At 40.0% G+C, this 17,900-nt stretch overlaps 1 protein-coding gene across 3 annotated transcripts in view; it reads left to right on the top strand.

The window, feature by feature from the left end:
- ANGPTL5 (angiopoietin like 5) overlaps positions 1–17,592 on the top strand; it is a 35,453-nt gene extending 17,861 nt beyond the window's left edge. For all 3 annotated transcript variants that reach the window (XM_073338051.1, XM_073338068.1, XM_073338060.1), the window contains 5 exons: positions 185–278; positions 873–973; positions 7,005–7,125; positions 13,374–13,559; positions 16,403–17,592. In XM_073338051.1, the coding sequence (XP_073194152.1) occupies positions 185–278; positions 873–973; positions 7,005–7,125; positions 13,374–13,559; positions 16,403–16,722 (822 nt within the window). In that variant the 3' untranslated portion in view covers positions 16,723–17,592. The remainder of the gene's footprint in view (positions 1–184; positions 279–872; positions 974–7,004; positions 7,126–13,373; positions 13,560–16,402) is intronic.
- The last annotated feature ends 308 nt before the right edge of the window (positions 17,593–17,900 follow it).

The raw sequence follows: 17,900 nt of genomic DNA, 5'->3' as shown, positions 1-17,900 counted from the left end.
AAATACAAGGCAGTGGAAAATCAGGCACTCAGCATGGCCTATGGATATGTAAAGTGTGCATCACCCTGCATCATAGAAATGAACTACAGACATCTGTATAAGGGAAGGAGCAAGTCATAAGAATTCAAATCTCAGTGCTCCAGTCTGAGTGTATTTAAACTCTTGTTTACTTCTAAACTTACAGGTGAGTGAACTTATGAACAGGGTCCTTCTTTTGAATGCAGAAGTTTTGAGAAAACATTTGGATCCACTTCCTTACAAAGCAGTTCAGTCTCATGGTAAGGACTTTTCTTGCAAACCTTTACATCTTTTCTCTTTATCTTTTTAAGTGTCTTGATAAGGAAATGAGAAAAGCAAAGTCAAGAAGATATGGGATTTATAATAGCTACTCAGAAGTGATTTGTACTGCATAAGCTTTGGAAAACTTATGAACTGTTTTAAAATCTTAATTTTGCAAAAGTACTTTGGATTCTTTTTAAAGAAAATTTATGCCAGATGGATAATATTTGTAGAAAATATCAGGTTTGCTGTCACACAGGTGCTGTGTCCCTTCTGAACTGGGGATGCAGGGTTGTTCAGCACCTTGCAAAATCCTGCTAGTTATGGTTAGAAAGATCAACTGTACGAAATGCTTTTTTGTGTGGAAACTTCCTTTTTGTCTATTCTCTGCCTATTTCTGACCTTACTACATTCCAGAGAATACACATTTTCAAAATAAATCTCTGATAAAAGATAACTTTATATTTTACTTGACAACGAAATTTAATTTGAGATCATTCATACATTTATAGCTGAGTGCCTTCCTTTTGTCACAATCTGTATTTGTTATTACAATGTTTAACCTAAATTATATTGAATAATTTGTTCTCTAGGACTGGATTGCACCGATATTAAAGATACCATAGGTTCAGTTGCAAAAACTCCCAGCGGTCTGTACATAATCCATCCAGAAGGATCAAATTACCCCTATGAGGTAATAAAATTATCTCACATATTGGGCATACTTTACTGGAAAATATGTATTTAGAATATGTTGAATAATTTTAAAGTATTTTGCTTGGATATTTCTCATTGTGTGAATAAGAATTATATTAAGAGCCATCTAAGTGGCTCTGCCATAATTACAATTTTGAAATCTTTCCCAGTTCCTATAAAGAAATACAATATCTGATACAAGACCATATTCTGTCTTTTAATATACAATGAAAACCACCTGGAAGAAGACTTTAGGTACTTTATATGGCCCCATCAGCATAATAGCCGAGTGCTTCATAACACGCCTTTTATGCAATGTAGTTGTAGCTGTGTCAGTCCCAGGATATTAGAGAAACAAGGTGGATGAGGTAATATATTTAATTGAACCAACTTCTGTGGGTGAGAGAGACAAGCTTTTGAGTTTACACAGCGCTCTCTCACCAACAGAAGTTGGTCCAATAAAAGATATTACCTCACTGACTTTGTCGCCCTCATAACACACCTGTGAGGTGGGGGAAGTGCAATCCTCCCTATTTTACAGGTGGGGAACTGAGGCACAGAGATGCTAAGTGACTTGCCTAAGGTCTCTTAGAAATCTATGGTAGAGCAGAACCTGATCTTGAACATTCTAGGCTAGTGCCATCAACCAATGAATCATCCTTCTTCTCTATAAAACTCCATAGCATTCAGTGAGTGGAAAAGCCATTGCTTTTTTGCTCTCCTCTTATGAGTTTGAATAAAAGGGCCATGGAAGGGCCATGGAGCATGACTAGACAATGGCACACACCTGCACAAAGACTAAGGAACTGAAAGAAATTCTATCCTCACACCCATAGATGTTAGGGCATTTTCTTGTAATCTTTATTCCCTCTATTAGTTTCTCAAAACTGACAGAGATGCTCTCTTGCAACATGGACACTGGGTTCCTCACTGTGGCTACATAATCCTTCCTTATCTAAGGGCAGGGTACAGGAGTAGAAAAAGAGCTAATGCTGCATTAAGCTATGTGGCCTTTTGCTAGAAAATTTAGGGCTTCTTTCCTTGGGAGCATATAGGGCTGTGGTTTCCTAGCTGCACTGTCCTTTCCCAGCAGCAATGTGAATTTTAAAACCTCATCAGTGCCTTGAAGCCTATGTATGGTTGGGTATGCAACGCAAACAGCTGTCCCAATCCACATGTTTCCACACTTTTGTTCTCCTCTGTGTCAGTGAGAGAGGTAGTGGGAGAGGATAATGATCTTAGTTCTGATTCTGACCACAAAGTCCAGGTAAAATTGGAACTTGCAGAACCCAAACGACAGACTAAATTCTTATTTTTTTAAAAAGTATTCAATGTCCAATGTTTTTCTTTTGTTTCTGCTTCTGGGTGCTCTGTTTGCAGAAGTCCATATGTGTTTGCTGCGATTTGGCATTGCATCTACAGGCCTTTCCACTTTAATTTTGCATATACATGCCTGGGATAGTCAGTTATTGGAAGAAGAATGGAAGGCAAAACAAATACTACAGTATAATACTTAATTATAGATATTTCTCTGTTGTAACAAAACAGGGATGGGGGAAGCAGGTAGAAACATCCCATCCATCCCTAGCCAATTGGTACCTGTGATGGGGAATATAAACCGCACACTGGGATGGAAGGGGTTGAAAGACAACACTTGGTCCAGCTACCCCTGCCCCTCCAACCTTGCAGAGCATACTCCAACTGGAGACAGGGTTGAAAAGGGAACAACCCAGCTCAGAAGGCTGGAGAGGAGTACAGACCTACGCTGCAGGCTCATGCCAAAAGGGGCTAGAGATGCCCTGAAGTACCAGGACTGTATGAGCCTGGTTGGGGCTGACAGTTCGGTTTTCTTTTTCTTTTTCCTTATCTGGGACCAGAAATGGAGGGAGAAATGGTAGGAAGCAGCCCAGGAAGGATAACTCAAAAAGTCCCCCCCCCACCTCCAGGGGTCAATGCTACTGACCCTCCTACAGCCCTGGGTTGGATTTGGTGCAGTGGGTGGGCTGGCATCCCCTACCACTACCCCATGACTGAGTGGATGCTAACCACTAGGCCACCCAGCCCATTGAGGACCTTACTGTTGTATCCCACAAAATAGTCAGAAAACTCAGAGCCCAAACCCATAGTCCTGTGCAGACAAAACTGTCATATATGGTGAAATCTAATGAAAGGGCTAAAGGAGGACCTTGAGAGCCCTCAAAAGTAGCAGAACTGTGGTTCTTCTGGGCAGGGGAGGCCAAGCTGCAGAGGCTACACAGCGTATCTGGGTTCCACCTGATACTGAAGAACTCTGTCCTTCAGTAGTTCTCTCACCACAATGTAGGGGATAGGGCTTAGGACCAAAAAAAAAAAAAATCTATCCAGAATCACCAGCCAATTCTACCCATGGAAGTGGACTGCAGAGGCCACAGATGCTACTAAAGTAGAGGTAGTGTCCACAGAGCAGTTGCATTAATGCTCCATAGATTCTTGCAAGGAGGATTCTCTCTGTCCCAATTCCAGGCAGATCCACTGCACAAAACTCATGTATTTCAGGTTTCAGAGTAACAGCCGTGTTAGTCTGTATTCGCAAAAAGAAAAGGAGTACTTGTGGCACCTTAGAGACTAACCAATTTATTTGAGCATGAGCTTTCCTGAGCTGTAGCTCACGAAATAAATTGGTTAGTCTCTAAGGTGCCACAAGTACTCCTTTTCTTCATGTATTTCAGGCTTTCTTCAGGAGTCAGGATTTGGCTCTGAAGTAGAGGGTTCCAGCTGAGAAAACTATTCATGCCTTTTCCAAAATCAGGTGTTTACTGGAGGAGATATAACTATTATCTCTCAGTGAGAAAAGAGATTGCTCAGTCCATTTGCTGTAACTTTTGGCTTCAAGTGGTTAAATTATTACCTGTTTCAGAGCATAGTGCAAACCCTTCTGAAATGAAAAAGTTCTTTTCACTTCAAAAGCATTTTTGACACTTTTCTACATTTGGCACTTACTGCCAATGTCTGAAGATATGGGAGATATCAAGTAAGTGGGGAGATTCCTTAAAATACTGACAGAGTCAGGAGACAAAGGGAAAAATAGTCATAAATTAATTATAACCATGAAGGAACAATAAATAATGAGAACAAAACCTTCACTTACAGAAAGGTATCTCATTTCATGTTTAATAGATGCCACACAGATCTGAATGCAGATCATGCTGACAGGATCTCCCTGAGAATGTCCAAAAGTATGGGTGTGTATTTTATTAAAGAATGATATTAAAGGGAAGGATTCTCTGCTCCTTGAAGTCTTTAAACCACGATTGAGGACTTCAGTAGCTCAGACATAGATGAGAGGTTTTTCGCAGGAGCGGGTGGGTGAAATTCTGTGGTCTGCATTGTGCAGGAGGTCAGACTAGATGATGATAATGGTCCCTTCTGACCTTAGTATCTATGAATCTATGAAAAGAGTTTAATGTAAAACCGCCTATGGGATAAGGCATAAAAAGAGCAAAAGACAAACATGTGTTTGTAATTAAAGCTTAAAATATAGAAGAACAAAAGACTCAAGAAATTAAGATATAAACCTGTAGACAAAATAACTAATAATTCATTTCTAAGGCTTGACTCATAGTCAAGAGCTGTGGAAGGCTTGTAAAACATAACTAAATGAAAAAATTACAAAAAAGACAGTATGTCCCAGTAAAAAAAATACCAAAGCCAGCATGACAGTATTAATTTCAGTAACCAGTTATCCAACAACAATAAACAAAAAGCCCCTCAAACAATCAGGAACGAAAATAGAAAACAAAATATCTTTAGTCTTCTCACAGTTTTGGGGTGACTGTACTTTGTCTCCCTCCTGTGGTCTGCTCTAGGAATGCCATTAAGCTCTCAGGCCATCACCTCTCTATGGGTAGAGAACTGTATCCTTCTCTCTTCAGATTGGGGTTTTTAGGCTGCCTCTGTAGTTCATTGTGATTCTCCCAGCAAGCAGGTCTGACTTGCTCTAGCCCCTGCATTGTGCTTTCTTTCCAAGGGTTAGGGCCAGCTCAAAGCATCCAGGAAGTTGACTTACTCAGCTACTTGAGGATTCAGAAATCCCCAGGTTGTGTAGAGTCAGCATAATGAGCTCTATCCCCCTCCTGGCTCCCACATAGGGGACATTTCCAGAGGAAAGAGGGCCTGGATAGAGCGCTGCAGTGTTCCTACAGTCCCTGGTTGCAGGAAAACCCAGTTGGGGCCATAAGAGCTGGGTGCAGCAGAGTGCAGCCCTGAGGCTGCTGTAATTTGTCCAAACTGGCTCCCATCCAGACTCAGGCTCAGGCTCAGGCTCTGGGAGTGGCAAAGGTGGCCAACGTTACAGCTCCTCTCCTTTGCTTTGCTGGATGCTGCTGTGGCACAGCTAAGGATCTGGCTCATAAACTTTCTGCTGCTTTCACTCAGCAGAAAATGGAGACAATTTACTAAACTCGCTCCAGGATTCTTTCCTTTACTTATCTTCTTATCAGTTATTGAGCAACAACAGTGTAGTCAGTACTTACCCTTGTTGTAATGAGTACACCCACTGACTTATGTCTCTGAGACGTTCAGTTCCATTAGTGTTAGTAACATTGGGAGTCTTGAAATATGTAAGTCACTGTCTGCAGCCATCATTTTAAGCCCTGTGAACAAGTTTAGGTGATGTGTTATCCAAAATGGTGTACACTATTCTGCACTAGGGCTCCTAATGTTGATAACACCTGTGCAGCTGAACTAGCATTGGCTATGGTGGGAAATATTTGAAAAATGTCTTTAGTGTACAAAAGCCCTGACAATGGGTGAGTGTGCCAATATTGTCAGGGTATATTGGGGTTCAAAAGGTTTTGAATGGCAGGAGAAAGTGAAGCACAGGCAGGTGGGAGGGATAGCTCGTTGGTTTGAGCATTGGCCTCCTAAATCCATGGTTGTGAGTTCAATCCTTGAGAGGACCATTTAGGGATCTGGGGCAAAAATTGGGGATTGGTCCTCCTTTGAGCAGGGGATTGGACTACATGTCCTCCTGAGGTCCCTTCCAACCCTGGTATTCTATGTGATATTCCCTACTGGGGAATGTGATCTCACATGCATTGGCTCTAGTTCTAACACACCCGAAAACATAAATTTTACTAAGGTCCCAATACAGCAAAAAACTTTAAGCATGTGAGTAGTCCCATGGCATTCAATGGGACTACACACTTGCCTATGTTAAGCATGTACTTAAGTGCTTGATTGGATCAGGTTCTATTTTATGCAGAGTTTTCCATCCCACTAGGGTGAATTAGTGTGATTCTGATGTCTCTGAAAAGAAGCTCTTTCTTTACTTCCTATATCTGGTGAGTCCTTCAGTTAGGAGCCTGTGTTTCCCATGCATAACAAACAATGCTGGAAAGGAAAAAAAAATTCAGATAAGAAGTTGTTTGGAAAACTAAATTAAGAGGACCAGTAGGAAGCAAAGGAGAAAAATGCACAAAATGGTGATGAAATATTTGTTGCCTTTAATGTCTTTTTCAAGTTTAACCAAGGTGCCACAAGTCCTCCTTTTCTTTTTGCGAATACAGACTAACACGGCTGTTACTCTGAAACCTTTTTTCAAGTTTGTTCTGCTGAAGTAGAAATGTAATACTGAATATTCTTGCACATATATGTAATTATTACATACCCACGGCAAATATTTCCAATTCAAACGGAGATAAATACAAATGTAGTAGAATGTTTATTGGTGTGTGTGTCTGTGTCTACATACATACTTCCCCCAACACATCTGATAATATATTTATTGATATATATGAAAGGTGGTTTCACTTGTTCAGTAATTCTCTGATCAAGCCTTCCGATCAATTAACAGGCAATATAGAAAATTCTTATAACATTATTGGTTCCAGGCATTTATCTTAGAGTACTTTTGCTGATACATTTTAAAGGGATGTTATTTTGGAAAATTCTGAATGTCCTGCTTTTTAAAAGTTATTTTCCATGTTGCAGCTGCATCAGTAAGTGGTTCATCAGAGGATATTCTCTAGCCATTCATGTTTCTGTTCTAGGTTTTGTGTGATATGGATTTTAAAGGAGGTGGATGGACTGTGATTCAGAAAAGAACCGATGGGGTAATTGACTTCCAAAGAAATTGGTCAGAATACTTGGATGGATTTGGAGATCTTTCAGGTACTAATTTAATATGTTAAAGAGATAAATGTTCTACATTTTCCAGATTCTAAATATATTTTCTTATTGTAAGAAAAAAAGGGCTTTGGACCCAATCATGATGTCCTAATGCTGATGACACTCTTGTGATGACCCCGCCTGGGATGCAACCTAGAACTGGGGTACCACTGAGTCCTCTGTCTCACCAGCATGGGTGCCCTCTCACCCTGTGCTACTGGACAAGCTGCAGACCACTCCAAGTTCTGCACTCTCACAAACCTTTACACAGGCAGGGCCCCACCCAGCTGCAGTTACATGAAGGCTTCTCCTCAGCTCCACAGCCTGGGACTCCAGAGCTGTACTGTCTTGCCCTGGTTGAAAGCCTGACCAGTATAAATTTATTACCCAGTCTGACCCCCCACCGCCCCCGAATGTGGAGAGGAATGTGTAAAAGCCTTTGTTAACTGAGCTGAGGTTTTTCCTCAAGCACTTCACTCAAACCACACTGTTTTTATGTAAAATATAAATAGATTTTAAGTGATTATAAGTGATAGGTGTACAGATCAAAGAAGATCACCTAGGAAACAAACAAAAACACAATCTAAATTCTCTGAACTGGATAGGATTTGAATCAAGCAGTGTCTCACTCACCCTGTTAGATAGTACAAACAACCCACCAAGCTTCCATACAGAGGCAGGCTTAGGGCCCCCCTTCCCCAGTTCAGTCTTTGTTCCTGAGGCCTTTTCAGGTGCTGTGTTGTAAGAGGAGTGAAGCCAATTCCTGATGTCACTTCCCCCTTTTATATAGTCTTCCAACTTACTGGAAAGATCCTTTGCTGTGACATATGTCACACAGTCTCCCTTGAGTATGTGCTATCTCTGAAAGTTTGCATTGTATGCCAGTGGTGTATTTAGAGTTAGTGAGGCCCTGTGCGCAGCTTCGTTTTCGCCCCTCCCCCTGGGACCCAGCCAAGAAAAAGAACATTCTCTCTTATCTCCCCCTGTTTTTCATTCTTTTTTCCTTCACTTTCCTGCTATATTATAAGTAATAGGAAGTAAATGAAAATAAAGTGAGGTACCTTGATTGTTTTTGTAGTCTAACCTTTTTTTTCCACAGACCACTTGAAAATTGCTGAGGGTCTCAGCGGACCGCTTAATGATCTTCCCAAATGTTGTTTGTACCGTTAGCTAACTATTGTCAAGTGCTTCGGATAAGAGTGCTTTATAAAAAAAAAAAAAACCTAACTTTTCCTCACTCCACCTGAATGGAGTTCTTGGACCACAGTTTGAGAACTTCTGGTCTATATGAAAACTTTAATTTGCATTATGCTAATGTGAAAAATGTGTAAAAATAAAAAGTATAGATGATACATGAATGGAAAAATAAAAGTTAAACTTCCTCTGAAGAAACTTATTAAATTTGAAAAAAACAATTATTTGAATAGCTTTTTCTCTACACTTTCTTTACAAAATCATCAATTAAGTCATTGTAAGTAATATTTTGTAAAGATGCATTTTCAATTGTCAATATTGCCAAACTTGTCAAATGTTCCTGACTCATCATATTTCGCAAATAATTTTTAATTCGTTTCAATACAGAAAAAGAATGTTCACTAGAAGCATTTGTGACCAGTATTGTTAAAAATATTTTCAGAATGGTTTCTATATTTGGAAAGGTTGCCTGCAAACCGTCACGTTCAAGTCTATACAAATCAGCTGGTGATCTCAAAGCACAGACCTCATCATTTTCGATAAAGTGAAACATTTCATTCATTTTATCTTCAGAAAGATTTGTGTCTATGTCCTCTGGGTAGAATTCATTTAATTTTTTACTGTAGTTGCTTTTAGCATTTTCATCCATACTTCTGTCAAAAAACATGCAAAATAAAACAGTTTTTTATTTCATTTTTCATTAAATTTGCAATGATTTCCAAAACAGTTGTCTCTAGACATTCAGAAGTGTGGGATTTTAGCGGGACAAAACAAAGAAATTGCTCTACAACTTTTCGATAAAGTGAAACATTTCATTCATTTTATCTTCAGAAAGATTTGTGTCTATGTCCTCTGGGTAGAATTCATTTAATTTTTTACTGTAGTGGCTTTTAGCATTTTCATCCATACTTCTGTCAAAAAACATGCAAAATAAAACAGTTTTTTTAAGAGCTTCATCTCTACTCTGCAATTGCACTATTATTGTGTCCCAAATAACATTGACGTCTCAACGATGATCTTCTCTTTCCCTTTTAAATTGATTTATTTATCTCTAGTTTCATCAAAAAATAACTTCCTGGGGTTTTTTTTACGCTTCTCGTCAGATATATTAGAGGAACCTATATTTTCTGTTCTGCTTCCACCAAGCTATAGTCATTTCAAACTACTATGACAAAACTTTTAACTGAGGCTAACAATTGTGCAGCATTCATTCAATCAATTTGTATCAACCTTTTGCAGCAATTTGCTGACGGCATTAATTTTTTGAAGTAAACGGTTCCACAAAAGACTAAAAACAGCAATATCATACTTTTCAAACTTTTCTGCTAAGGATTTTGCTTCAGTTTTCATAGGTGGTTTTTCAGAATTTGGTGTGACTATGTCTAATAAGGTTTTCTTTATATCATCATAGCTCATTTTCAAAGCCAAAACAGCATCTGCATGAGCAGACCACCTGGTGTTACAAATTCTTTTGACTGTCAAATATTTCCATTTGCCTGCTCCAAGCATGATTGTAGCATACTCCACCGATGTGTGGCAACCAAAAAAAAGGCATACACATTATGAAAAAAGTCAAAAAAATGTGTAATTCCCTCACAAGATTTGGCTGCAGCATTGCAGATTAAATTTAAGGAATGGCTGGAACATGGTATGAATAAAGCAGATGGGCTTTCATGGTTCAGTCTTGCCTGTAGACCTGAATATTTTCCTGCCATATTTGCGGCATTATCAAAGCTCTGCCCACGACAGTGTTTGATGTCCAAACCTAAATTTGCAATGATTTCCAAAACAGTTGTCTCTAGACATTCAGAAGTGTGGGATTTTAGCGGGACAAAACAAAGAAATCGCTCTACAACTTCACCATTGCCGGTCACATATCTTAAAATTAATGTTAATTGGTTTACATGACTCACATCTGGTGTTGAATCAACTATTATGGAATAGTACTTGGCATCCTTTACCTCATCAGTGAATTGGTTTCTGAGCCGCTCTGCCATTATAGTGATGAATTCATCGTAGGTTTGGTGCATTAAAAAGTTGGTCTTCCCTGAGCCACAATACTGATAATTTTTCAAATGTTCTTTGAGAAAATCATCAAATTCACTAAGATATTCAAGACAGGGTAAAAAATTACCTTTTTGATTTGACAGTGATGACTCAGTCCCAAAGATGACAGGAGTTTGATTGTGGCAACAACACGTCTCAGCACTTTCCTCCAATAAGCACACTCCTTTTCAAACTGAGCCGACAACACAGAATCAATTCTTCCAGATAATTTACACCTTTGAACGAACTTACACATAGCATTAATATGAGCTTTGGGAGTTTCATGATCAGCAATATGTCTTGCAATGTTTCTCCAATTAGAGTGCCTGTTGACGAATGTTTGCTTTCCTTTACTAGGGTTAGGGAATAATTTGCAAACATAACAGGAGACTGCCTTACTGGTTTCCGAAAAAACCAACCAATTTCTCATTTCTGTCATCCCATTTTTCTTCATCCTCAGAAAATGGGACTCATGAAGACCTCTAAATTGTTTTTGTCCTCCAACCTCATACTCTTTTCTCAAATTTTCCATATTACCTACATTTTTTGGTTTATTTTCTAAGAAATATTCTGTCATATCCAATGAAACAGATTTTAGCCAAAATGCAATGTCTTCAGGGAAGGTTTCTTCCCTTACTTTGACAAAATTACCAATATTTTGTGGTTCCATTGTCACTTCAGAGTCCACTTGTTCAACTTTTGCAGTCGTCGTGGTATCCCCATAACTTGGCAAGTGATCAGATAATTCAGATGTTTCCTCGCCCATACTTTTTGATGAATGTCCACTATTCAATACTTCAAGCTTTTTAAAATAAAATGACAAACTGTCTTTTTGCTTAGGTTTGTCTTCTTGCCTTGCCTTCATTTTTTTTGCATTTTTGACTGCCAGACTCATAGTGTCACTTCATTATTGCTAAAAAAAACTGACCTTGATTTTAGGCAGATTAAAAATGTCCGAAAGATCCAGGGCATAGCCACAGGTGGTCCTGTGTGGGCCGTGGACCACCCAATTACGTTTAACGCCAGTAGCACTGGAACATTTTTAATAGCAGGGGTGCTGAAAGCCAGACCCCTGTCCGCCCCAGGCACGGGTCCAGATCTGGGTATGGGCCATGGGGCGGCAGCAAAGCCCTTTAGAGCCTTGGGTGTGGGGCGGCAGCCGGAACCCTGGGCGCCCCGGACACAGTGCATGAGCAGAGCCACCATGGGGCTGGAGAAGGTGACACCAAGATCTTCATGGCTGAGGACAGCTTCGGACACCCCGGCAGTCCTGCGCTGGCCAGCCTGGAGAAGCAGGCAGAGACCCGCGTAGGCTGAACAGCCACCTGAAGGCAAGGGGCGGGGGCACAGTTCCATCGGCAGCCACCTGAGCACCCCACTGTCTCCGCACGCTGATCTCTGTTCGCCTCCCTTGGCAGCTGGGTCTTGCAAAGTAGGCGGCTGCCTATACCCCTTAGCCATCGTGGCCGCGCTGCAGCCCCAGTGGCCAGGCTTGGGCACCTCCCTGTCTCCCCAAGTGCCCGGGTGGTTCTGTGCCCTTAACAATATGTTTTATCTTAAGTGGTGTGGGGCGGCAGCTGGGACCCCGGGCGCAGGGTGGCAGCAGAGCCCTGCATAAAATGTGGGGGTGCTGCAGCACCCCTGTTGTTGGGGGCCCCGTGCCATGGCATGGTATTTTTTGGGGTAAATCCTTTCCTGTTATACACAGTTCTTGAGGTAATCCTTGTGAGTGTTTGTATTCTCCTCAGTGAGACAGCCATTTTGTTTGGCCTTTATATTGTTGTATCTGAAAGGCTGCTTGTGTGTGTTCCCAACCTCAACATGTTTCAGTGACACATACATAGCGAAACTTCATAGCTTCATATACAGTGAGAGCACATACAACTTAACAGGATATTAATGTTCAACAGATTAAGACTTCTAAAATGATATCTCACAAGGCCTACTTTGTACAAAATATATCACAATTATGTATTAATATGGTGAATTTGGGGTGCCGAGTGTCTCTTTGGGGCACACACTGTCACAACTCCCACTGAATTCCATGGGATTTTTAGCTGCAAAAGGGCTGGAGGATCAAATGTATTCCCCCCCCAATTCATTTCATACTTAAAAAGGCTCTACTGTTTTTGCTCATACACCGTTTTTTTTCTCCTGAAGCAGAGCTGAGGCCCTGTAAAATTTCATCCCAATAGCAGCAAGTTTCTGAAAGTTGTGAGCAAATGAAAAGATCAGAAAATGGAAGATCGCTAAGGACAGATCCTCCTTCAGAGGAGTACCAGGTCTTGTTAAAGGCAGGAAAGCTCTCAATTTTTCAGCTTCAGAAACCATCACAACCCATGCTGGCCAAGCTTTCATGGTTTGAAGCTCATAAATGCATCAAACCTCAAACACGTTCTCATCAAGATGGTTTGAGATTTGATGCTGCTCTAACATTTAGCAACGTTACTGTTAAGGTTGACACTGGATTATGTGTGGCCAAGCAGACAATCCACCCGATTTTTTGTACACCTGCAATGTATACTGAGGACAGTTCTTGCTTCTATATATATATGTGTCACTGAGGCTATGTCTACACTATTGGCTAAATGGGCACCGCTGCGATTGATGGAGCAGTGTTGATTTAGCGGGTCTGGTGAAGACACACTAAGTTGATAGGAGAGCGCTCTCCTGTCAATGTCTGTACTCCACCTCCCCGAGAGGCGGAAGCTATGTCGATGGGAGTGCATCTGAACTAGCGTAAATTAGGTCAACTAACTGCGTTAGTGTAGACCAGCCCTAAGTAAGGACGTGTGTGCAGGAGAATCCAGTTCATGGATTTTCATGATGAACTAGAGAACCTTCTTCTCCTTCCTAAGCCTTTTAAGTAAGTATGTTCCTTTCAACCAGCACAATATTCATTACTTTTGGTCCAGGAAGGGAAATAGAGTAGGGAAAATGGAAGAGATAATTTTGCTTCTATAGATATTTTTTACAAAGTTTATTTGATTTGTATTTTCTTTATTTCACAGGGGACTTTTGGCTTGGACTGAGGAAAGTGTTTCTTATATTAAATCAGAAAACAACAAGCTTTATGCTTTATGTGGGTTTAGAATCTGAAGATGACACATATGCCTATGCATCTTATGACAACTTTTGGCTAGAGGATGAAGCATGTTCCTTTAAAATCCATTTAGGCCGTTATTCAGGAACTGCTGGTAAGATCACACTCCTAAGTATTAAAATAAGTCTGTCTAAAAAAGGTGGAGATGATGAAATATTAAGTTAGGATAATATGAAAAATGTCCATTTCTAATTTGTGTTTTTCTATAAAATAAATTTCTGCGCATGATGAATTTTAAAGCTGTGAAAGTGAGTAACTGTTAATGTTATGGTGATTGGTTGGACCAAGGTTTATTTTTTATGTAGGCATAATCCCTCCCATCCCACCCTGTCAAGGTTCCTTCCCCACTCTGAACTCTAGGGTACAGATGTGGGGACCTGCATGAAAACCTCCTAAGCTTATTTTTAGCAGCTTAGGTTAAAACTTCCCCAAGGTACAAACTATTTTACCTTTGTACTTTATCGCTGCCACCAAACGTCTAAGAGATATATAGCTGGGAAAGAGCCCGTTTGGAAACGTCTTTCCCCCCAAAATCCTCCCAAACCCGCCACCCCCTTTCCTGGGGAAGGCTTGATAAAAGTCCCCACCAATTTCCATAGGTGAGCACAGACCCAAACCCTTGGATCTTAAGAACAATGAAAAAGCAATCAGATTCTTAAAAGAAGAATTTTAATAGAAGTAAAAGAATCACCTCTGTAAAATCAGGATGGTAAATACCTTACAGGGTAATTAGAGTCAAAACATAGAGAATCCCTCTAGGCAAAACCTTAAGTTACAAAAAGACACAAACAGGAATCTATATTCCATTCAGCACAGCTTATTTTCTCAGCCATTTAAAGAAAACAGAATCTAACGCATATCTAGCTAGCTTACTTACTAAGTTCTAAGACTCTATTCCTGTTCTGTCCCCAGCAAAAGCATCACACGGACAGTCAGAGAGAGGCTTTGTTTCTCCCTCCTCCCAGCTTTTGAAAGTATCTTGTCTCCTCATTGGTCATTTTGGTCAGGTGCCAGCAAGGTTATCCTAGCTTCTTAACCCTTTACAGGTGAAAGGGTTTTTCCTCTGGCCAGGAGGGATTTTAAAGGTGTTTACCCTTCCCTTTATATTTATGATACACCCCAAGAAGGAATTTGAGTAAATTCAAGTTAAGTGTGAGATATATAATGCAATAAAGGTCTGATTCTTTAGTTGCTCTGGGCTTGAACTAAAGCCTACTGAAGTCAGTGAGAGTCTTTCAGATGTTAGTCACGTTGTTTAATGGACTACTGGAAGATGGTTTGATGCCATGCTGATGAGGGTGAAAAAAGAAACTGAATAGAGCAAATCAAGCCCAGAGTGTGCAGAACTTCCATTGATATCACTGGCAGTTCTGTAAAAGTAGCAGATGAAATCACAACTTAAGTACTTGTATCGAAGAAGAGTTAAGGCAATTCCAAATGGGTAAAGGTATTTCAATTTTCTATTAACAATCCTACAGTACACTTCCTCTTATTTCAGACCTTCCCCCCCCTCACATTTATTAAAATGTATCAGTATTCCTCCAAAACTATACTGATGGTTGCTCACTTCTCTTCACACATTGTCTCTCTTGGTAGCCATCAGTAGACAGTCCTTTGTCTTTTTAACCAGGAAATATTACTACATCAGGTTAAATGTACAGGACTGGTTGTCAAGAACTCCTGTGTTGTAATGAACATAGTTTACAGACTGACTCTCTCTGGGGCCCGAAGCTACTCACAATGGACCAGATTTCAAAAGTGATCTCATATTTTAGATTCCAATTTGAAACAGTCCTCACCTGGAGCTGTGGTTGCTCAGCACCTCTGAAAACCAGGCTTTAGCTGTCTAAAAATGGGCACTCAAAATTAGAGGCCACCATTGAAAATCTGAATCACAACATCTTTTTTCTGACAGCTTTCAGAGTAGCAGCCATGTTAGTCTGTATTGGCAAAAAGAAAAGGAGAACTCGTGGCACCTCAGAGACTAACAAATTTATTTGAGCATAAGCTTTCGTGAGCTACAGCTCACTTCATCGGATGCATTCAGTGGAAAATACAGTGGGGAGATTTATATGCATAGAGAACATGAAACAATGGGTGTTACCATACACACTGTAACCAGAGTGATCACTTAAGGTGAGCTATTACCAGCAGGAGAGTGCAGGGTGTGTGGGGGGTGACCTTTTGTAGTGATAATCAAGGTGGGCCATTTGTCATTACACAAAGTAAAACTATTTCCCCTTGTTTATTCCCCCCCCCCCCCCCCCCAGTTCCTCAGACGTTCTTGTCAACTGCTGGAAATGGCCCATCTTGATTATCACTACAAAAGGTTTTTTACCCCCTGCTGGTAATAGCTCACCTTAAGTGATCACTCTGGTTACAGTGTGTATGGTAACACCCATTGTTTCATGTTCTCTATGTATATAAATCTCCCCACTGTATTTTCCACTGAATGCATCCGGTGAAGTGAGCTGTAGCTCACGAAAGCTTATGCTCAAATAAATTTGTTAGTCTCTAAGGTGCCACAAGTACTCCTTTTCTCTTTTTTCCCGTTTCCCCATTTTTTGTTTCTATCTTTCAGGACAGAAAGCTCTAGATTACATGCATGCTAAGTTCTTATTGTTAGAAAGCCACAATCTGTTCTGTCTCTTTTCAACTTCTCCAGCATTTCTCAGTATCCCTCCTGGTTTCAGTTATAACTATTTCTTTCTCTCCCTCTCTCTCCAGCACATAACTCTCCCTCTCCTCCTCTCTCTCTCACACACACAATTGTGGTGTCATGCCACAACACATCACCCTGGATGTTTGAAGAAGCACAGCTTTCTAACAAATGAGGATAAAAAAGGCAATTTATGCATTAATTTAGAGGGCTTTGTTTTTGTACAAAATAATTATCTTAACGTCTATGGCAGTTTCTTTCTGGTCTGTTTCACTCAGGTGATGCATTTCGAGGATACAGAAAGGAAGATAACCAGAATGCAATGCCCTTCAGCACATTTGATGTAGATAATGATGGATGCAACCCAGTATGCTATCTCCAAGAGCAGCCTGTGAAGAGCTGCAGTAATTTCAGTGATAACACTGGCTGGTGGTTCAATCAGTGTGGCCTTGCAAATCTCAATGGTGTTCATCGTTTCACAGGAAAGTTTCTTGCAACAGGGATTCATTGGGATACATGGGCAGAAAATAATAAACCAATCAGAATTAAATCAGTTTCAATGAAAATTAGAAGAACCTATAATCCATATTTCAAATAGCAGCCTATTAGGATAGAATTATAGCTCTTCTAGCAATTATACTGGTTGATATATCAGCATAATCTTAAAGATTCTCACTTGTAGTTAATGCAGTCTTATGAATTATTTTAACTATTTACATGCAGTACTACTTAATCAATTTTATTTCCATTATGAAATTATGCCTGATATTATACTACTGTATGTCAGTATAGCTCAGTGGGTTAGCACCCTCACCTCTGAATGAGAAGGTCCTACGTGTAATATATATCATATGAGCACAAGGCTTTTATCATTCATTAATCTCTATTCAGCTCCCTCTTATGAAATTTCTCAGAACTGGTGGCAGCATTTTAAAACACACGTCTTTGCATTTCACATTTTTTAAAAATAATAAAGTGACAGTAATGCTGACTTTTGAAATTAGTTTCTCTGCATATCTGAGTTACCAAGAAACAATCAGAGAAAAAAAAGTATTATCAGTAAAATGCAGCAAAACACGTTTGTCATTAAGATAATTTAGAAAATTTCTTTTATCTGGCATAAATTTCCAGACTCCTGCAATCCTTATTTAAGCAAGACTCTCATGGACTTCAATAGAAGCCCCATTAGGGTTAACAAATGAGTCCTTAATATGTAAAACAGATTTAGGGCTTTTGAATGGCCTAAATTATGAATTCACTAAAAATGAATGCATGCACGACATGCATGATCACCAACAGAACTTGTAGGAATTTCAAAATGTCTTTGAAATTGTAATTTTTGGAACTATGGACTTGATCCTGCATCTCTCGTTCTATAGAAGTGCCAGTTATATTAAGTAATCTGGATGGTTTGTATTTTTTTCTGTCAGTAAAAATGCAGGCCTATCAATAAAAATATGAATATTGTCAGAGCAATTGTTGTTTCAGAGTCTGGCATCCTTGTTGCACAAAGTATATGTCCCTATTTCATCCATCTTTTGCTTCAGTTTTAGTCAGGAGTAACTGTCATAAGCAATGTTGTAAACCTAAGAAGGGTGTCTATGGGCCACATTCTCCACTATCTTGCACCCTGGGTTATCATTTACATCTTTAAAAAGTAAGTGTAATGTATGGAGGTGGGGGGTGAGAAAACCTGGATTTGTGCTGGAAATGGCCCACCTTGATTATCATGCACATTGTAGGGAGAGTGGTCACTTTGGATGAGCTATTACCAGC

Source organism: Lepidochelys kempii, chromosome 1, assembly GCF_965140265.1.
Source record: "Lepidochelys kempii isolate rLepKem1 chromosome 1, rLepKem1.hap2, whole genome shotgun sequence".
Classification (NCBI taxonomy): Eukaryota; Metazoa; Chordata; order Testudines; family Cheloniidae; genus Lepidochelys; species Lepidochelys kempii.
The sequence above is the reverse complement of the archived record's forward strand: the minus strand, read 5'-3'. Positions and strand labels throughout refer to the sequence as shown.